Source organism: Lotus japonicus, chromosome 3 (genome assembly GCF_012489685.1).
Source record: "Lotus japonicus ecotype B-129 chromosome 3, LjGifu_v1.2".
NCBI classification, from domain to species: domain Eukaryota; kingdom Viridiplantae; phylum Streptophyta; class Magnoliopsida; order Fabales; family Fabaceae; genus Lotus; species Lotus japonicus.
The window spans coordinates 16,538,356-16,561,724 of record NC_080043.1 but is presented as its reverse complement, the minus strand read 5'-3'; the positions used below and the strand labels follow the sequence as shown (position 1 = coordinate 16,561,724).

Below are 23,369 nucleotides of genomic sequence, written 5' to 3'. Positions count from 1 at the left end.
AAGTATGTATAGTTGATAAAATTGGAAGTATGTAAAATTTGACATATTTAGGGGAGAGAGTACGAAATTCCAGTGGAAAAACCGAGAGTTTTAAAAAATAGAATAAAAGAATGCACAGGAAATTGAAAAGGCTATACTTGATGTGATTATATAAACAAATCAATTCTCCCACACTTAGCACTGTATTGGTTCTGTCAAAAAAATTAACATTGTATTGGTAATGATGTGAAATTAGTAGTGTGAGTGTGGAAAATGAGGAAGGAATGATTGACATGAATGAAAATAAATAAGGGTATTTTAGTGAAAATATTAATCTAATGATTAGCTCTTAAACTGTGTACAAATGCTATTAAATTTGAAGTGTGATAAATGAGTATTGATTCACTCAGACTTTTATTTCTCTTTTATATCATTTTCATACATTTTTATTTCTATTTTTCTTCTTTTTCTATCACATCATCTATTATATCACTTATTTTTTCATTACCTCTCAAGATTGAGGTGGATATTAGTTGTCAATCAAACATCATTCACGATAAATAGGGTTAGGGTCGTGTATAAGGTAAGGCCAACTAGGACATTTCCTTAAGCCCTAAAGTAGTTAATACGCTTATAAAGCATATGCCACTTAAATTTGAGAGAGATAATAGAACAATTTAAAATTATGTCATATTAATTGTAATGTGAGCAAAGTAACGTGGAAACTGAGAAGTGCAATGTAAAAAATGTAAATCTGACAGTTAATACGTTTTTTTTTGTACATCGGAAAGATAAATTTCACTCACCAGGAATCGATCACTGGACCTCTCCCTACCCAACCCATATGTCCCTCAGCTCCCTTCCACTTGAGCTATTCTATATGTCACTGAAATTGGAGAGATAATAGAACAATTAAAAATTATGTCATATTAATTGTAATGTGAGCAAAGTAACGTGGAAACTGAGAAGTGCAATATAAAAATTGTAAGGCTTAATTCCAGTTTGGGCCCCTGATGTTTCAAGAATGGGCGATCCGCACCCCCCGTGTATAAAAGTTGCGGTCAAGCTCCCCTTTGTTACAAAACTGTGCTAACGAAGCCCTTCCGTTAGCTTCCGTCTGTTGACCAAACGGAAATTGGTTGCAGTAGTTAGAAATTTGGTTTGTTATGAGGAAATTCTCCAACCGTGATGGCTCAGGTAGTGGCTTGAAAATGGGGTTTGAAGGATCTTCCTCAGGCAAAGGCTCCTCCCCGGCAGCTTTGTGTGCCATGTTCTGTGTCCTTCTCTTTTTCATCTTCAACATCTTTCAAAACCCAGATTTCAGAAGCATCACCCCCAACCACCAGATCTGACCCTTGTTTAATGAGAAAAAAAGTTGAAAGCTTTAAGCTTTTCAACCCAAATTCAGATGAGAAGAGGGATTTGAGGAGGCAAAAATTATTCAATTATTCATCATCATCTTCAAAATGCAACCCATCAGCAACCCATCCCCACCCAGAACCCAGAACTCACCCCACCCCATCCCCAAAACTCACTCCATCGAAACCCACCCCCACCGATCAAAATCCCATCGAGCCCACCACCACCATCGCCCCCAACCACCAAATCCCAAAAACCAACCCCTCAAAAATCCATTGCAACCCACCCTCACCATCGCCCCCAACCAAAGCTCCATCTTCAAACCCCCAAATACAACAGCCAACCCACAAAATCATACACCCTGAAATCTAGAAAAATCAGAACAAGAATAAGAATAGGAGAAAGAGACCCACCAACCCCCCAAAAACCCAGAAGCCCTCACCCACCCACCATACACCATGGGCTGGATCTCGTTCAGCAGCTATGACTCCGATCTATTTCTGTCACACCTTTTCCTCCTTCATCTCTGGGTTGTGGTGTTTACTGGGGTGGGGTTGGGTTTATGGGTGGTCGCGGCTCAGTTTGCTGGGGGTGGGGTTGTTGGGGGAAAAAAGAGGAAGAGGTTCTCTGCGGGTGGGGTGAGTGTGTGGTTGTTGGGTGTGGTTCAGTTTGCAGGTTAGGATTTTGGTGGTGATGGGATTGGTGGTGGTGGTGGTGGGATGGAAGACGACGACAAGGAAGAAGAATAGCGTTAGGCAGAAGGTAAATGAAGAAGATGGTGTTGTTAGGGAGAGGAGAAAAGAGAGTGAGAGGTATTGGGTGAAGGATTTTGTGACGGATTATTTCCGTCACCAATTAGTAGCCTATATTTTATGAATTAAATAAGTGACACGTCAGCATTTCCGTTTGGTCAACTGACGGAGATGGACGGAAGGGCTTTAATCGATCGTTTTAGAAACATGAGGGAGTTTGACCGCACATTTTAAACACAGGGGATGCAGACCGCTCATTTGTGAAACATCAGGGGCCCAAACTGGAATTAAGCCAAATTGTAAATAGATAGATTTTGGATCATAGATTCTTAGATTATAGATAGATAGATTCATGACTTTTCACTTAAATATTAAACAATACATCACTTCATATAATTGTTAAATCAATTAATTTAATGCATCACATGAGGCATTTCTTACATCTCCATCCCACATCTTTAGACTATTTTTTAAAATCTTCAAATTCTCTTCGACTACATATGCTCTTCAACCTTGCACATTTATATTTAGCTAGCCATGTGATTTTAACAAAATCAGAAAAACCTGGGTTTATAAACCAGCAGTTCATGACTCTGAATTGTTTTGAACCCCAATCTTGATTCACTACACTCTTCAATAGAAATGGACAGTAATGTGAAACATCTCAACTTAAGACATGGGCACTATTTAGTCAATAATTTAACCATTTGAGAGACTAGGAATCTAGCTATCAAGACTACTATTAGCCTTCCCATTTGATCTATACCGTGTAAATTTCCTCCCCAACATCAGTATATCCTTTACTTACATATTGTTAATGAAGTTATCAAATTTTGCTGCTTCCCTTGAACCAACTCCAGAACATACATGTATATATATTTGGAAATGAATATCAAAATTTAAACACAAAGTGTCTGTTAGAAAAATGAATAGGCTTGATCGTGATGAAATCACTTTCCTTAAAGTATTTCAAGCACTCTCTGAATTCGTCTTAGAGTTTGGATGCAAGAATACCCAGGATAATCAGCCTTGCTTCGAATTTGCACAAGAATAATGAAAACTCGAAATGAAGGGAAGTGGTTTTCTGGAAAACAGAGGATATGATTGTATGTTCTGAATTCTGAACATGCACTCTATTTATAGGCAAAAATAGAACAATTTATAAGGTTGTGACCCTTCATAAATTATGTCTGTTACCAACTAATATGTGAATAGTTGCGACCTTTCGTGAACAGGTGCAAAATTCGAATTCTAAAACGAGCAAAACAAACGGACGTTACGGCAAACGGTTGCCGTCGCCGTCGATGCGTCGTCAAGTGTCGTGCCGTCTACAAGCCGCCACTAGCGCCTCTACGCCCACGCCCACGCCGATGTCGCCGGTGGCGACACCGGCGAGAGGTGGTGTGAATGGAACATGTGACATAAAAGCTTAGGACCACCAAACCATGCACATGTGGCACTATATCCTCTCTTTGTCTCTTTGTTGAATGGTTGACATTTAATGATATATAAATGCTTTGAAAAGTTACTCCACTTTCTATGTGAGACTTCATTCAAATCCATTCAATGCAACACATTTGTCATTTTGGAACACTATGTAATTATTACTCCTTGAGTAATTATTACAACAATCCCTCACTTGTTACATAAATGACAATGCCTATTCTAGAAATAGAAACACCTGAGTGTTAATACAGTTTAGTATCTTTCGATTTGAACTAAACCATAGTAAATATTGTGCAAAGTATAATCGAAATATTAGGTAGCTGTGCTTTGAACCTATATTCCTAATGATCATAACGGCATAAAAAATACACACACTCGTTTGTGATCCTTCGCCTACATTTTCCTCGCCTAGCACTTTTTATGGCCATGTGCTTTCCTGTTTTCGTGAATTTTTATGAGAGAAACTCCAACTCTCATTTGAGACGGCACCATCTCGAAATTCATATAGGTGAAGTTCATATCGTATGTGATTTTCGCAAAAACACATATTTCGATCATGAAGTTCATTAAGAGTATATTGATACTCAACCCTCAATATCTAATAGTCAACATTGTTGCTTAATGTTGCATTGTCATCCAAATCAACGATTTGTTGTTACCCATTGAATCTTAGGTTAAGGTTTTCTTAACTTCAGATTGAGTTGCTACCGTTGTTGGAACTCATACTCAAGGAGTTTTAATTCCATACCTCTCGAGGTATTCTTTACTAAGTCTCTGGCTAGTGACTTAGTAAAAGGATCTGCTAGATTATAGCTTGTTCGTATATAAGTCAGTGAGATAATTCCATCTTTAATCATCTTTCTCACAAGAGAATGTCTCAGACCTATGTGTCTAGATTTCCCATTATATACTTCACTGTATGCTCTGGCTAGGGTGGCTTGGCTATCACAATGTATCAACACTTTTGAAACATTTTCTTTAGCCAATGGAATTTCCAATAGGAGATCTCTTAGCCATTCAGCTTCTTGTCCTGCAGAAGCTAGAGCCACGAATTCTGATTCCATGGTGGAGAGGGTAATACACGTCTGTTTCTTGCTCTTCCAAGAAATTGCTCCTCCAGCCAATGTGAATATCCACCCAGTGGTGGATTTATGATCTCCAGCACTCGATATCCAACTAGCATCGGTATATCCTTCTATTATTGCTGGAAACCTATCATAATGAAGTCCAAGATCTTTGGTTTTTGAAAGATAACCAAATATCCTTGTAACTGCCTTCCAATGCTCACCATTTGGATTGCTAGTGTATCTACTCATCTTACCAACAGAGAATGCAATGTCGGGTCTGGTGCATTGCATTAGATACATTAGACATCCAATTGCGCTTGCATATTCCAACTGGGCCACTGCCCTTCCTTTATTCTTTTCAAGTTTAACGCTAGGATCAAAGGGAGTATTTACTTCCTTAAATCGTAGGTGTTTGAACTTATCTAACATTTTCTCAATGTAATGTGTTTGACTAAGTTCATAACCCCCACTATTTCTTTTAACTTTAATCCCTAAAATGGTATCAACTTGTCCAAGATCTTTCATCTTGAAAGAGGACTTTAGAAAATTCTTTGTTTCTAGAATTCCATCCATGGTATTGCTCATGATCAACATATCATCCACATAAAGACAAAGAAATATTGCAGTATCGTTCTGCACCTTTGTGTATAGACATTTGTCGCAAGAATTCGGAATGAATCCATTTGAAATTATGACCGAGTCAAATTTCTGATGCCACTGTTTTGGCGTCTGTTTTAGGCCATATAGAGATTTTACTAGTTTGCACACTTTATGTTCATTTCCAGGAAGTATGTAACCCTCTGGTTGTTCCATGTAAATTTCCTCATCTAGATCTCCATTTAAAAATGCAGTTTTAACATCCATTTGATGTACTGCAAGATCATTTATTGAGGCTAATGCAAACAATACTCTAATTGTGGTTGTTCTTGCAACTGGTGCATATGTGTCAAAGTAATCAATACCTTCTTTTTGTCTAAATCCTTTGGCTACTAATCTAGCCTTATAGGTGTTTAATGTTCCATCAGTATGAAACTTTTTCCTAAACACCCATTTACATCCAATATGTCTTGAACCTTTTGGAAGATCAACTATTTCCCAGGTTTGATTAGACAAGATTGAATCCATTTCATCTCGGATTGCAAATTTCCAAAAAGAGGAATCCCTTGAAGCCATGGCTTCCTTATATGTTTTAGGATCATCCTCTAATTGTAGAATAATAGGAATTTTATGCACATCATTCTTACAATTACCTTCAACAAGGTAAAAGGAAATGAGTTGAGAATCGATTTCATCTGAACCTAAGTTCTTAGTCTTTCGAATTCTCTTACTTTTTCTAGGTTCAGGTTGTATTTCTACAACTTCTTGAGAATCTATATCTCGAGATTCCTCATTAGTGTGCGTTTCATAGTCTTTATTCTTTGTTATAAGATTTTCAAAGAATTCCACATCTCTGGATTCGACTATGACATTAGACTCAAGATTTAGAAGTCTATATGCCTTACTGTTTGTGGCATATCCGATGAACGCACATCTAATTCCACGGGGACCCAATTTTGTTCTCTTTGGATCCATATTTTTGTAATATGCTACGCACCCCCACATTCTAAAATAAACAATATTGGGTGATCTACCCTTCCATATTTCATATGGAGATATTCCGGTCATTTTTAGGGGTATCCGGTTCATTATATGACATGCGGATAAAAGTGCCTCACCCCATAAATTAAATGATAATTCAGAGTGCATTAGCATGCAGTTTATCATTTCTTGATAGGTTCGATTCTTTCTTTCAGCAAGACCATTTTGTTGTGGTGTACGCGGTGTAGAACATTCATGTATAATACCATGTTCTTCACAAAAAGAATCGAATTATGTAGAGAAATATTCTCCACCCCTATCACTTCTCAAAACTTTGATAGTTTTATTTAATTGATTTTCTACTTCTGCTTTGTATGATTTAAAGGCATTGAAAGCATCATCTTTATGCTTCAATAGGTAAACATGAGTGTACCTAGAACAATCGTCTATGAATGTTATGAAATATCTATTTCCCCCACGGGTTAGCATGCCATTAAATTCACATAAGTCAGAATGTACAAGATCAAGTAAATTAGACTTTCTTTCAACACTTTTGAAAGGTTTTTTTTTATCATTTTAGATTTAACACATATTTCGCATTTTTTAACAAGAGTAACTTTCTTTCCGGAAGTGAAATTTAGTTCGACAGTTCCAGTTCCGACAACCTTTGATCGAACTTCATTTCTCATCTGCACTTCTTGATCATCAGTTGATTCAGAGTAAGTCTTGAACGATGCTTTGTCATATGATACATGAACAGAGGCACATGTATCATACCACCACCCTGGAACTTTACCCTTTACAACCATAACTTCGCTCACAGTAGCGATTAGTTCATCATCAACTTGGACAGCATTCACTTCCTTTTTAGCCTTGTTTTGTCTGCAGTCTCTAGCAAAGTGGCCAGGCTTTCCGCAAACATAGCAGCCACCCTTTGGACCTTTTGTTCCATTGTTGTTTTTGAACTTATTATGTTCTTTCTTTGGTCCGAGATGTTGCTGTTTGCCATCATATTTTTTCTTGTCTTTTGCAGTTACAGTATTTTCCTTAGAGAAACCAGAAGACTCAGCCTTGTCTCTGACCTTTGATTCCTCCTCGATTCGAAGGTGTTTCTGAATTTTCTCCAAAGAGAAGTCTTCAGAATTGTGCAGCAGTGTCTTCCTGTAACCATTCCAGGAAGGTGGCAATTTTGCAATGATTGCACCAACTTGAAAGGCTTCAGGAATATCTATTTTCACTGCCTTTATCTTATTTACGAGAACCTGTAACTCGTGCACTTGTTGCACAATAGGTTTTGTATCTAACATTTTGAAATCGAAATATTTAGATATTAAGAACTTTTTGGTACCTTCTTCCTCAGCCTTGAATTTGAATTCCAATGCTTTCCATATTTCCACTGCGGACTGAGTGTCTGTGTACAGATCATAGAGGCGGTCGGAGAGAGTGTTCAGAATGTGTCCACGGCACAGCAACTCATCCTCTCTGCGCTTCTTTCTTTCGGTCTTAAGTTCATCAGAATCATCATCTTTTGGTTCAGCAATTGGTGTTAGATCAGGTCTAACACATAATATATCTTCAGTGCAGTCAGGATAAAAATCATCTTGTCTTGCCAGCGAGTGAAATTCGTTCCATCGAAGCGATCAAGTTTGACAAAATCCTGGTTCATAACTTTGATACTGGAGACAGAAGCATCGGTAGCCATTTGAAATTACTTTAAGATTGTTAGAAAAATGAATAGGCTTGATCGTGATGAAATCACTTTCCTTAAAGTATTTCAAGCACTCTCTGAATTCGTCTTTGAGTTTAGACGCAAGAATACCCAGGATAATCAGTCTTGCTTCGAGTTTGCACAAGACTAATGAAAACTCAAAATGAAGGGAAGTGGTTTTCTGGAAAACAGAGGATATGATTGTATGTTCTGAATTCTGAACATGCACTCTATTTATAGGCAAAAACATAACAATTTATAAGGTTGCGACCCTTCATAAATTATGTCTGTTACCAACTAATATGTGAATAGTTGCGACCCTTCGTGAACAGGTGCAAAATTCGAATTCTATAACGAGCCACTAGCGCCTCTACGCCCACGCCGGTGTCGCCACCGGCAGGTGGTGTGAATGGAACATGTGACATAAAAGCTTGGGACCACCAAACCATGCACATGTGGCACTATATCCTCTCTTTGTCTCTTTGTTGAGTGGTTGGCATTTAATGATATATAAATGCTTTGAAAAGTTACTCAACTTTCTATGTGGGACTTCATTCAAATCCATTCAATGCAACACATTTGTCATTTTGGAACACTATGTAATTATTACTCCTTGAGTAATTATTACAACAGTGTCTACATAAGCACAACAAAAACCATGAAAATTGTAAATTTTTCTCATCCATTTGCTTTCCGAAGTAGACAAGAGATTTGAATACCATCATATAAGATTACAAAATAAATTAAAATGAACCCCCATAAACAACGAGGAAGAACACAAAAATATTAAAAAACAAGAAAACAAAAGAAAAAGAAAACCCCCATTGTATGCCAGCCTTCTTAGCTAAGCATATTCTACTATATATTTAGTACATTATATATGTAGCCTTATCTTTGTCACTGGAAAACAAAAACAAAAACAAAAACAACCCCGTTTGTGTGGTTATTTTAGCCCACACAAGTGTTTCTCTGTATCAATGGAAAAAACAAGTGATGCTATAGTTTGAGTCATTTGGGTTAGTACTTAATATAGTCATTGTAGCATGGGAAAAGCGACAGAATGGTCTTGAGAGGAACACAAAGATATGATCTCTTCCAACGTTCCATTCATGCAGTCCCTGTATCTGTCATATACCATGCATTCTTCAGTCATTTCAGGCTTCATTGACTCTGTTAAATTCATTTGTGGGAAATCTTCCAGCACTAAAGGTGTCTGTGGCAGTTGATAATGCATGCCATACATTGGTATTTCTATATCCTGCACCATGATAATAAAAATTGCATTAATCACTAAATCCTATATACTTAATCGAACGAGATCCTCTGTCCTCAATATTCTATGTCTATTCTGTGTCGACCTATCAATAATATTGAAACATACAGTACCATTTAAAAATATGCCACAATTTATTTGGTGATTAGAAAAAAAAAAAGACATGAATTCTGGCCTAAATAGATTTTGAAATATGAAGACACATGTATAACTCATGCTTGAATGGAATTAAGGTACTAACACTTGGGAATTGTGCAAGTGGCAAGAAAAGAGGTGGGGTTCAAGAATATAAGAATAAAAGGTGTTTGTATTGATTTGAGAGTGGAAGAGGTCAAATGAACTTGTTGAAGTCCCCAATCAGATGCATATATTACTCGCATGAGCATTATAAAGCTAATTTGAATGCTAAAATAGGAAATGAAGCAGAGACATTACTGATAAAAAGAATGTGATTAAAGATAAAGATGTTTGATATGTGTGCTTTAGTCTTAAAACGTATCAACCCGTGAGGAAAATGGGGAGTAAAGATGTCTTTACTTTGGAAAACGTTTAGAGTAGTCAGTCAAAAGAAAATGTAGGAGATGGTGAGGAAAAGCTAAATTGGAGTCAGTCCAAGTGAGTTTTAGATGTGTGAGCTTTATGAAAAGATAGGAGCTTCATCATAGTTCCAACTTTCGTCACTTTAAGATCGAAAGACAACCAAAAACTACGGCAATGTGGGCCACTAATTACTATTGAGAGAAATTTATGGTAAAATGGTTTAGGCAAAGGTCAAGTGAATGGACTGATCTTCTGTGGTCATTTTATTTGTCTTTCTTTGTCTCACTAATCAAATTGTATCATGTCATTTAAAAATCGTTTATGCATTGTCATACTCATGCATTTATGTCTAAATGACACAATTTGATTTGTGTGACATTAAATTGCGGCACAGAAGATCTAATCCCAATTGGATAGATGTAGGTGAGAATTAAAAGTAATTTCTACACATTAATATGTATTATTTGATGTGTGATAGTGAAGCCCTTAAATTAAAAAGCGGCAATATAAAGCAGAAAAAATTGCTGGAAATGCAGGACATGACAAAGGAAGTCATGATGAGGAAAAATGCTACGGACATGGGAGAAAAAGGAAAAGTTAAAATTCTTCTAAGCAGATCATTAGAATAATGATCATGCTTTGGTCCAGCTTGCTTTTTCAATATGCCACGTCTACGTGAATGTTGCTACCATACAAAATAAATCAATGATGAAGATTATGAAAGTGAATCTGTAAAAAACAAGCCATTGAATTAATGTTACCTGAAATAGATTTGACGGGTAGCCTAATATTCCCATTGGATATGAATTTGCTGCACTATTTGCTTCATCACAAGAAAATTGTGCTTGGAAATCATCTGCCATGCAGGTTTTATTTCTATCTGTTGGGGTACATGTCCCTTGTGTGACATCAGAAGAAGAAGCATGATTAAGAAGTTTCTCATCCATGGTTTCGATTTCTCTTGAAATCTCAGTGCCAGTACTTGAGTCTTCCCTTAATACTTGTTCCTCTGAGAACCATTCCTTCTTTGCACCCTCCTCGGCTTGTTCATGATCTTCTTCTTTTGGCTTGGCTTGAACTTGAATTGGCTTCTTGAAAATGCGACATAAGGAATATGAATCCTGTTATGTGTGGTGAAATTTTGTCACAACAGTGTATATTGTCTTTTCATTATCACAAAGGATCAAGCGTGAAAAAAATAAAGCAAATTTATGAACAGTTTGAAAAAAGAAAAGGGTCAGTGAAATAGTGAGATGAGAACATGGATCTGAATTTTTCATCATGTTTCGATCATAAGCTGTTGTTCTTTTTACAGAGGAGAAAAATTAAAGTTTACAAATCATACAAAGAAAAAGAAAAATAAAGGAACACATATTGCAGGCATGTGCATCCTTGTAGAACAAGGTTCAAAACAAAGATGGGGTTAGCTAGCTACTCTATATTAAAAGAGTTGTACCTCAATTCCTTTATCAGTGTTAGACCAACTTAAAGAAAAGACTTGATCAAAGCAAGCTCTAAATGAGGATTTAGTTGTTGGTCTCATCTCATAGACTTTTATAGATTTGTAGGGTTTCTTCTAAATACAAATCTCACAATCAATTATTATCAATTACACTTAGAAAAGTATATATAAAAGATAATACAAAATAATTTCCCAACTAATATATACAACAAGCTAACAAATGACAAGAAAACAGTGAAGATCTACCACTTCCCTCCTTTATTTGCTGTCATCCTTTATCTTTGAAACCCTAGTTTTACTCACCCCTCTCTCTATATGTGTGTTTCACACCATTAAAATATAAGTGATAAAATATATAAATCACTTATAATTCATTTATAACTAATTTAGTTTGGACTTTTAAGAATGTGTAATAGAGCTCACAATTTGGAACACTAAACTCAAAATTATAAAGAATAGAAGAGGAAATCAAGGAAGAAAAAAGAATAGAAGAAAAATGATGAGCCAAAGAAGCAAGACAGGTACCATAAACTATATACCTTCAAAGATGAGAGTGCAGCTCCAGGCACTGATTCCATTAAGCGATATTCATGCATAACCCAGTTGGTTCTAATCCCATGTGGAGCTCTGCCTCTGTAGTACACCAATGTCTTCTTCATTCCAACTTGTTTCTTTTGAGAGTTCACTGCCCTATCTTTCCCAGTAGCTTTCCAATAACCAGCTCTTGTCGCCCTGTTAGTCCTTGATCCGTTCGGGTACTTCCTGTCTCTTGGACTGTAGAAATACCACTCCAAGTCCTTGCTCGGAAGGAAGGATTTATCTGTTTTCACAATTCATAAAAGAAATTTCCATGAGATGATGAAGAAGTTGCTATCAAAATGACAAGAACTGAATCTCAGTAAATCATGACAGCATAGAGACTGCACATGAGATGATGATGAAGTTGCTATTAAAATCACAAGAACTGAATCTCAGTAGATGGTGACAGTAGATGGTGACAGCAAAGAGACCGCACAGTGATAACAAATTATGAAAGTATAATAATGTATATACCTGGTAAATCCCAAGGTTCGCATTTGTAGAGATCAACTTCTGCTATGATGTCAAGCTCTATAGAGCGGCCTGTTATTTTTCTTTCTAAGTAGTAAGCAACAAGCTCTTCATCTGTGGGGTGGAACCTGAATCCAGGTGGGAGAGTCATTGGAGCCATTGCAATGTTAGATGAATTCTAGAGAGAGAAAGAGAGAACTAGAGAGAGAGGAAAATTTGTGAGTGTGGCACGGATATGAAACAAAACAGCTTGTACGACATTGAACTAAATAGGCCACTGTTGTGACACATTGAACCGAATTTGCCCCTGAAATAATGACATATTACAAAGTGTTTATTTGTGTTGTGCAAGCACAAAATGTAGTTAATTATATATAGTGGAAATTGAAGGGTAAAAGTGTGAAGGGATAGCTATGTCTTTGGCTTTTGAAGAGATTCTATGTGTAAGGTTTTGTGTGAAAACCTAGAGGGCTAGAGGGAGAGGATAAGAAGCTTCTCTGCTTTTGTCTGCTCACAAACTAACAAAAATCAGAGACTCCCTCAAAAGGCTGTGTGGGCCACCACACCGTCCATCTCTGCAACACGCTATACTAGGAGTATTTTTAGTTAAATAATGGCTGCCACATTTATTTTTATCTTATAATATGTCGTATATCTACCATCATTATACACTTACATACGTATTCTACAGATAATGTATACAATACAATTGATAAATGTACTATTTGTTAAATGAGATTTTAATACAATCATGTATTTTAAGATGTCACGGCAGTTGCTTTCAGGATAATATCACAATTATTCTTAGCATTCCATGCTAAGGGGAATAAGGTATAGAATCTTATACGTATTGTATACATCATATGCAAGTAGGTTACTGTCCAAAGCTGCCTGGTTTTCCTTTATAATAAATAATCATGTGAAAAGATAAGGAAAAAAACAATCTATGATCAGAAAATTTAGAAATACCGCATAGTGTGTGTTTGGTTTGACGGCACTTTAAATCTAACCTTGATTTCACATATTTTAAGGTGTTGATGTAGGAATTAGAATTCGTCACATTGATTTTTTAAATAAAACGGAGAAGCAAAATTATGACACATTGAGTTTAAATGAATTCACTTGTTGAATTTAACGGAAATTTAAACACACATTAAGTCCTACATGGGAGAGTTGAAGAGTAAAACAATAATTTATAAAACAGGATGTAGAAACTTCAATTGTTGTATAGGTAGTTTTGGATCACATCACACACAAATTTAAAGTCGTCACTGTTCTGGACCACCAGCTTTGGGCCTACGTGCATCTTGTCCAACAAGTGGTATCATATATCACACCATATAGAGCTACCACTCTCCTGGAAAACTAGCCCCATTTTGGGTTCACATGCATCCAGCACAACAATCGCATTAAAAAAGTGTTATTTTTGCAATTTGATGTAGATTGGTTTCAAAATTTTAAAATGAATCCTTGAACTTACCAAATATTGAAGTATCGTCTTCGGCTCACCGCATAAAAACACCAATCTCTTTGTCTTCCATGGTCTACAATGATGAGCCACCATTGACACTAGAGCACCTGGATAGTGGTTCTGGTTACGAGTGTTCGCGGTTCGGTTTGGACCGATTTTAGGTGAAACCAAAAACCGATCCAATCAAAATTCATTGGTTCGGTTTCTATCCATTGTTAACAAAAAAAAATCCAAAACCGAACCAAACCAAACCAATGATGAACGGTTTGGAACGGTTCGGTTCATCGGTTTTACAACTTCTTTTTTTGGTCAATATCAATACCACAACTTTAAATAAATAAGAATCACATATAATTCACAACTTAACTATGCATAAAAATGACAAATTAGTAACTCAATCATAGTTAATCACAAATTCATAATGCAAAATCAACAACTTAAGTACTTAACAATGTAGAAATGCTTAAAATAGTGTTTAGTATTAGCACCATTACAAATTAATCAAAGTTTTCAATCAATAAGAGGGTGCTTTTGTTGTAAACAAAAACATTACCAATTAACAATAGAAAACAAAGCATAATAAGTATGACTAACATAAAAAATCTAACCTAAACAATATTTCTTCAAAACATTTCTTTAATAAAAATATATATATCTATACATATTTTATAAATAAATATATATCATCGGTTCGGTTCATCGGTTCATTGGTTTTTAATTTTCCAAACCGTGAACCGAACCAATTTTCATTGGTTTCTATCGGTTTGGATCAGTTTTAAACCGAATAACAAAAAAACCGATCCAATTGCTTTGGTTCGGTTTGGTTCGCCGGTTTCATCGGATCAATCCAATCTGATGAACACCCCTAGTTCTGGTGACGGGTTCGTTGCGCGATCGGAGGAGCTAGCGCCAACCTTGATGGAGACGATGGTGAAGTGGTGTTGGTTGTGAGATGAAGCTCTCGGCGGAGATGGTGAGGATGTGATTCACAACAGTGCAGGCCACTCCCCGAATCTTAACCAGAACCACCACACGCACACACATCATAAACCGCATCCCATCCCATCGGCCATCCATTTTTTAAACACCATTGTCGCAGCTTTTGGTCGCACCTTTTTCCAACCAACATCGAACCCAACCAAGACCACCCTTGCTTAGCCAAGAACAAAAAAACCTAACCCGGCCTATTTCCCTCAACTATGTCGTGATTGGTCCCTTACTTACCATAAACCAATATATCCACATTGAGCCTGACCTCGTTTATCCCAGGCAAAGAAAAACCCATAAGTTAAGCCTCTAAACCACATATCAGAAACCATTGATCCCACCACCATCGACCACAATGAAGCTAGACTTCCTCAAGCCACGACCTAAAACTCTTTCGTCATGAAAGATTCACTCACCTCCGTTGAACCACATCTAGACACTAACCTAAGGACATCCTCATAACCTTTTTTGAGGAGGCGGAAACTTTCTGGTTTGATCATGGATTGAAGGGAGTGATGGGGGAAGTAAATGGGACATATTCTAGGAGGACAGTTGGATGGGGAAGAGTAAGCTAAATGATAGGTTATGTCAGCTCTAGAACCTATCCTCATTGAAATTTTCATTCATCTTTGACATGGGTAGCTGGGACAATGGCTCTTGGCGCTAGAATCTCATGTGGCATAGGCCTTTTAGCTTCTCCCTAGAGAATAAGTGATGGTGGAGGAGCTCTTGAACTTCGTGCAACTAGCCCCCTTGTTCAAGAAAGAAAGGATAAATGGATTTGGGAGGCAAATAATGAAGGGACCTATACTGTGAAGTTAGCATACGATCTTTTGCAATGTTTGGATTTAGAGGAGCCGATTCCAATGTACAAGATTTTGTGGCAAGGGGTTGTACTATTTGGTTGGCGAGTTTTGTGGGGGAGAATTCAAACGAAACAAAATCTGGATAAGAGGATAATCATCCCTGCATAATTGTCCTTGGTGTCTGTCTTCTGTCTTGACAAGGAGGAATCTCTGGAACACCTTCTCTTTACATGCCCCTTTTCATATCAAGTATGGAGCTCCTTCTACAAGTGGCTAGGTGTCTCTACAGTCCTACCAGAAAATTACTGGCAGCATTTCCTGCAGCATAGTGCTGAGTTAGGATCCTTATATCAGCGTCAGGGGGACACAATCGATGTGGCTTGCAATCGCCTGGTCACTTTGTCTTCTCAAAAACACGATTATTTTTAAGGATGAGAAGAAGGATGTAGAGATAGTCATGGAGATTGCACAATTAAGAGCTTGAAACTGGCTAAGGGTGAAGATAAAAAACTTCAGGTTTTCTACGTATGAGTGGATCTCAAACCTAAGGTACTGTTTAGGATGTTGTTCCTTCCTCTGCCCTGTTGTAAATATGAGTTATCTTTGGTTTGTGGGCTTTTGTGGAGCCAGCTACCCTGCTTTATGGCCTCGCGGGGGTTGCTAATTTGCCGGCTTGGTTTCTCTTGGGAGAGGTAGTCTTTCTCTCTGTTTTTAGAGTTTGAGGGTGGGAAGTGGTCTTCGTGGTGGATTAGTAAAGTGTTTTCTTGGTGGTTTGATGTGATGATGGAGCTTCGACTTTGTTTTTTCCTGATCAGTGAAGGGGTTGAATCGAGTTGTTTCGAGTGCTCCCCCTTCCTTTTCTAGTTGTTTAAGTCTCTGTTTTTGCTTAGTTTTGTCTCATTGTATTCTTTGGGTTGAGGTACGTACCCGTAGTACCTCCATTAATATTCATTTTTCTTACAAAAAAAGACCCTCGACACATACTTTTTCTCTCACCATCATTAGCCAAAATCTCCATAGACCTTGCCCCACCAAACCTCTGATGCGAGGCACCCGCTATTTCGGGGATGGCATTGATGGTTTAGGTCTCTCAATCATTCTCCATGTTTTCTGTTTGATATCTACAGTATTGTGGTTCACTCTGCTGAGGTTTAGGCTGAGAAGAAGATTTTGTGTTGGGGATGATGTCTGGTCATGGGGGGTAGATAGATGGTTTTGGTGGTGGTGCAGGTGAAGTTGATGGTGGAGGTCGGTAAGAAATGCCCAGAGGATATGGTGGATTGGTGGATGAGTGCTTAAATATCATGTGCTTGTAGTGGAACTACCTCATAGAATACAATCATAACATGAAAGAAAAAAGATCCCATTGTTCGATCTCATCCAAAGCCTCATGTCTATCCTATTGGTTTACCATGACACTAAGAAAGAGTTGAGGAGTTGGTTGGAAATGACTCATGACATTGAATCATCTTAATGCCAACGAGGTCGATGATTTGAAATTGGCACCTGATACACTAAATCAAACGCAGGGTTCGGCAACGACGGTTCATCCCAACTATTTCCATCCCCAAATCTATTGCGATTCCAAGCACCGCCACTGCCACCGAAACCACTACTAATGTTGAAAGTACCATCTCCACCGCTTTCAGGGAAGAGGAAACCTTTTTTTCTCGAAATCGTCGCTCGACAACTTACATTTGGTTTTTCTGTTGTAGAAGCGTCCGACAAAGAACCCTACATGTGTTGGGCTTCATAGGCGGCAACACCAAGACGTTGTAAGTCTAAATTGTCACTCATATATGGTTTGACGAAGGAAGGAATCAAATTATTTACTTATGTTTTGTCAATGGTGAATCTGTAAATAATAATAAATAAAAAACCACTCCAACCGATTGCAGGTAAACAATCTTAGCCATCTAATAAAAAATGAATAAATCAAACGGTAAAAAAAAGTCTTGCACCTACAAGACTTGGGCGCTAGCTAGTTCACCTTAGAAGTCCCTTTGAACCTAACCTAATATAGAACAAGGATCAAAGATTAACAATGTCTAAATGATCATGTGTCATGTGTGTAATCGAGGCAGATGTATTAAATTAATTTCATGCATAAGAAATTAAAGCGGCTGAGTAAAGTATCTCCGGCATGTTGCAAGAAATGACATGCTGCAACATTGTTAAATAATTTATTAACAAAGCTGTTCTAGTGTTCTTGCAATATTCTTTCCTGAACATTCACTTATTATTTTAATAATTGCCTACAAGCTTTTAATATGTTAATGGCTCGACAATCTTGTATTTTCGTTTGCTTTTGTACGATGTGGTGGCATACGCGGTATCTTTAATCTGATTAATTGGATATGTTGGAGGAAGAGGATCCATATACCATATATGGTCGCTATTAATCAAAAAGCTTGTTTTAATCAAACCAATGGAAGTTTATCAGGACCACCTCTTAATATATATATACAATTAAAAGTAAGATGACAAAATTATCTCTTGAGCAAGATTTGAGAAAATGATCAACTTGCTCATCACTCTAATCAAAACCGATATAATGTGTTTGGTCTGGACATGTCTTTTGGGGACTAAAATAAACTATTATCATAATCAGCATCCTAATCATCCTTGATCAACAAAAGCTGGAAAGAATTACAATATTTTAATTTTTTTCCTATTATTCCTTTGAGAGTGGTAGATGATTGAGATGTGTGTGATAGAATAGAATATTCTTGTATTAATTCTCATGTAATTATGTCTATAATTAGGGTTTAGTTTTTATTAATAGTCAATAGTGTATTTGTATAAATAGGGTGTTTACCCATCAATAATATTCACGGAAAACATTTCCTTCATGGTATCAGAGCAGGTTCAGATCAATAACATTCACGGAAAACATTTCCTTCAACAGTGTATTTGTATAAATAGGGTGTTTACCCATCAATAACATTCACGGAAAACATTTCCTTCAGTGTGCAAATAATTAAGTCGAGCAGTTCATACCATAATTTAATTTTTATTTGTATTGTCCCAGAAAACAATGCGCTCCTCTGTTCTAGAAATCATACGGGGTGTAGTTATAAAAGATATTTTGCCACGCAAGTTATCTGATCTATATCAAATCCCTTAAAGTTTAAAAAGAACAATGAGTTACTTAAATGAGTAATACTTGAGTAAATGAACAATTAAATTCATATTTATAAGCACAATGATCGTTAACTTCTAAGAAGCCTTGATGAAAGACTCCCGAGATGATTATTAACTATAGATAACCTATTTTTTTGGCTTCATCCGCTTAGCTAGTATTGGGACAAGAAGTTTCTTAATTTAGTCACATCGGCCAACCTACTTGGTATTGGTTGTAAGACCTTTGGACCGGTTACGATGCAATCGGGCCTTGTGGCCATTTGGGAAAGCTAGAAATTGAGCACTATCTTGACATGTAATGCAATGAAATGTCAATTATAACCGTTAATCAAATTTCAATAGTAAATGCAGGGCTCAAAAGGAAGTGCCATTTATCCAATAATGATGCAAGCAATCCATAACGGGTTTAAGGCGTTGATTTCTACTTATTTGAGCTAACTGAGTTGTTATTGGGTCTTATGACCATTTTAACTCGAACATATTGATGTCTTAGACATAATAATCATGGAAGGATTAAACTCATGTTAAAAACTTAGTCATATAGTGCTATCATTCTTCGGCTAAAAATGTGTTAGTCGAGTTGGAAGAATTGAGCTAAAGCATTTTTGTGATTACATTTCTCAAATGTACGTAGTATGTTTCTAGGTGAAAGTACATCATATAGTGGGTCATACAGTGTAGCGAAGGGATGCTGCTGGGCCATATAGTGGGTCCATTAGTAAATTCCCTTCCCTTTAAGGCTTTAATATTAGCCCAAGGGAAAAGAACCCTTTTATCATTACATCAGTTCCTGATTTGAAGACGGGCCCACTAAGCATCTGAACCAATCTATCTGGCATACAATCACTGTCTTCTTTTCTTTTTATAGTAAGCCCTTTAATTCTTTTTCCCTTCCATCCAACCTTACTTTTTCTTTACTGTTTCCTTTGTTCCTTGTTTATTGTCCTTTCCTTAAAAAATCATTTTCATATGAGTAAAGACATACTCACCACTTTAATGATTGCAACACAAAAACTTTGACTGGATCAGGATGCCCCCCTCACACACTATAGTGTACTTGCTAATAGCTACTGAGTACCATGCTAAAATTTTGTTTTGCCAACATTGAGCAAATTTATGAATGATTGGAAATCACTTAAGAAGTTTTTGAAAGTACATTCAAACTCAATGGATGTGGGGACATTAATATGTATATGATGTTAGAAATTCATCTACAATACAATTCATTTTAGTAAATCAATTTTTAAAAGAAGGTTTGTAAGTAATTTTTGGGTTGCGGAATTCAGGGTGTTAATCGGACATGTTATGTTTGACATTCACCTGACCCTAAATATTGATCGGGCTAATTTTTAAACTTGAACTCATCTCTAGACCAAAGTAACTCGATGAGGTGCGGGTTTAGGAAAAACAGGGCCATAAAATGATGCGATCATGTTTATACTGATAAACAAGTCGAATGATAATTCCAAATCTCATATAAAAATTATATGATAAATACTTCTCACTATGTAAAAACACTTCCTTACAATCCTATTATGACTTGTAAAAGAATCTCCACATATATTAGATTGTTTCTACTAATTTTCTAAATTTCCCTATATAATGATATGAGATGCATTTTCTAGTAGGAGAGTAGGTTGAGATGAGTTGTGTTTGTCTTTCACACTGCCCTATATCATGACTAAATCAGTTTTTTAAACTCGAACTTGTCCATAGATCCTACGAAACCCGATGAGGTGCGAGTTGAATTGGGGCCATGACGGGTCAAGGTACAATGTTGGGTCTTGTACACTGCTAGTGAAATTGATTTGAGAAAAATAAGGTTAATCAAAACATGGTATTAGTGACAATTATATATTCATAGGAGCTGCATTATCATGTCTTGATTAGTGTTACAAGTTGCATGAAATATTGGTCTAAAGTAACGCATATATACAGTAACGCATATAAACAACTTGCTTGTAGCACCCAAAAAAGTAAAAGAAAAACTATAACTTATAGGGTTTATATATGGCGGTAAAATGAAAAGAACTAAGGTCAATTAATCCTTTTGGCCCATACAATTTTGGTCGAGAAGTGATAACATTCAAGTAAAACGGCTATTCCACTCTCTAATCATTGGTTAACTGCCTACTTTTATCAGTTTGAAACTAGCTTTATGGTTTTAGTACTTCAAATGTGACGTGGATTGAGTTGTGTAAAACCAATTATATTGAGAGATAGTAAAATAGAAAGGGTTCTATAGGGGTCTTTTGCCGAAAGACCTTTTCTATTGTCTTAAAATTCCGTCCTCCATAAATTTTCCATTCTCTTCCGTTGAGAACAATTTCAGTAACCTTATGTGTGAATTTTTTTGAGGAATATCTTTTGATTTGCATAAAGAGATTCTAAACTTATTCATTACCCCCAATGGAATAGTAAACACCATACGCTCCTAGATATATAAAGCAATACTAGCTATTTTAGCTAAGTACAGTATCCTAAACATCTCACAAGATTCTGATCCAGTTAATGTACACATAACTTTACCACATGTCACATGGGTTTTTTTTATTGATATCACAAAGAGAGAGATGTCTAATGGTACCTAAAGCCATGCAACCTTTCACACGATCTTAGTTGTTGGGATGATGATAAAGCACGCAAATGCATGAAAGCATAATAAAAGGGTGATGCAAATACGAGTAAGGTGTAGTGATGAGTACTCTCTTGAGCGGTGGTTGGCTTGGATATATGATATGGAAACAGAAAATGAATTTTCTATATAGTGTGATATATATATAGAGAGAGATGAAAGATGCGAGAACAAAAAAGGGTATGGATATGTGTCTAGAGCGGTGGTTAGCTAATTGCTTTGGATGAATGATATGAAAAATATTGCATAAATATCAATGAATGTAGACACTTGGAATAAAAAAAAAGTTAAGAAAATTAAATTAAGTTACGGATGTTATATGTCTTGTGATGTGATTAAATACGAAAGATAGAAAAAATAGGGGGTGTATAAAATGTTTGTATTGTTGGCTCGGCTGTCAACATTACTCTTTTTTTTTCAATCATAACTTATACTCTTAAGCTTAATAGTATTATATTTAATATTTAAGGATATGGAGCAATAGATTCCCAAAAGTTGTCACGATGTGTGACCATATTAGTTAGTGCACAAAAGACAAATTGGTCAGATTTTTCTTCTTGCTTTCATGTGGGTTTCTGAAGATTTTATCATATGATAGAGATACTTACTTGAGGTTGAATGGGAAAAAAAAAGTTTATGATAAGATCTATTATGTGTAACTTATGATTGGCACGCACGCCGGCAACTTGGACCATGTTTTTTCACCTGAAGGTTTGAACGTAAGCCGTAATGGATTCTTTCCTTTCAAGACAAAAAGTGTGATGATACTTGATAGATAGACAAGGACCAACATTTAGCGGTTGTGGCCTGGTATCCTATATACCTGCGAGGTGTAATTGTTACTTTATTCGTTAAAAATTAATATTTGCATACAAATGGTTGATCAAAAAATTTCTCTTAGCTCAAAAAATCACTTCATCCACCATCACATTGATACGTTAAAATAACTACACGATCATGTCATGTGGTAGTCAAGTTAGTCGATCGGAACAACCAAATTAAATACAAGACTTTCACTTTCCAATGGACTAGCCTAGCATAAGGCTTGCTAAGTGGATAGAGTGATGGTTAAATTCACTGAAATAAGATTGACATATATCTCAAATATCAGCTAAACGAGAGCTTAGCTAAAGGTATAACGCTGATCTACTATTGTTTACTATGACTTTTATATATACTGATTTTGTTGTAAGCTAAGTGTTATTCATAGTTACTTTAATATTGCTTTTCTTGATTTACACAATTATTTATCTAGTTCGTTAATCCTGATTTAAGCTTTAGAATGTCTTTTGTAGATACTTCACCCGTCATGGATTATCACTAGCTACTGCACCTTAGTCATCACACCAATGTTCCCACCACGATTGAACAGAGAATATCTCCTCTCAGATCTGGAAGAACAACTAGTGTTGCCGGTCAGGAACGTTGTAAGTCAACTCTCGTTACCATGGTGGAAACATGCCATGATTTTCTTCATCTAAGTTCCATTCCAAGCGAAGAATTTGGAGTTCAAAGGCCATTCTCGCAAGCGATTTGATCTTCGAATCTCCCAAAAGAATCGTTGAAGCGGATTAATGTATAAACCACATTCTGGTGGACCTGATCTTCTGGGGCATTTCGACGCTCAATGCATTCACAATGTTGATTGGAGCCATTGACGCCCAAGCTTGCAGAATTTTTCATTGACCCAGAGAAAAAGTGTCAAAAGAAATGACCCATTTGGTAAAACAAGTCACCAAAATCGTCCTCGTGCACCAAGGTACCACACACAATTTACAGTCACAGACATCGAGGTGCGAAACTCGGTTCAATCATGTTGGGAGGTGAGGCTCGACCTTCATCGATAATTTGACCTCACAAATTTTCAACTAGGAAACACCAATGCAATGTGGTCCTAGCAGAATTAGATCCAAGGATTGACATTAATAAGAGAATAGAACTCGGTCGTTCTCACCTTGAAGGCGAACTTGTTAATTTTAAAATTGGAAATTCACAAGATAGATGTACTCGAATATGGGTGAATTTTTTAGTTTGATTTCCCGGATTTTTAAGAAGATTAGTGGAACTTTTAATGAAAATAATATTTATTTTCCTTCACAACATCTACAACGC

At 36.6% G+C, this 23,369-nt stretch overlaps 1 protein-coding gene across 1 annotated transcript; it reads right to left on the bottom strand.

Annotated features, from left to right (window-relative positions):
* Positions 1–8,463: 8,463 nt before the first annotated feature.
* On the bottom strand, positions 8,464–12,498 carry LOC130742399 (NAC domain-containing protein 54-like). The gene is made up of 4 exons (XM_057594500.1): positions 12,218–12,498; positions 11,704–11,984; positions 10,464–10,823; positions 8,464–9,147 (listed from the first exon to the last, which is right to left on the bottom strand). The coding sequence occupies exons 1-4, from the start codon at positions 12,372–12,374 to the stop codon at positions 8,923–8,925; spliced, it is 1,023 nt and encodes a 340-aa protein (XP_057450483.1). The 5' UTR covers positions 12,375–12,498; the 3' UTR covers positions 8,464–8,922.
* Between the last annotated feature and the right edge of the window lie 10,871 nt (positions 12,499–23,369).

Coding starts and splice junctions, on each gene's coding strand:
- LOC130742399 (XM_057594500.1), bottom strand. CDS start 12,374: ATGGCTCCAATGACTCTCCCACCTGGATTCAGGTTCCACCCCACAGAT. Junction 11,985..12,217: donor CGAACCTTGGGATTTACCAG/GTATATACATTA, acceptor TTGTGAAAACAG/ATAAATCCTTCCTTCCGAGC. Junction 10,824..11,703: donor CTGCACTCTCATCTTTGAAG/GTATATAGTTTA, acceptor CACACATAACAG/GATTCATATTCCTTATGTCG.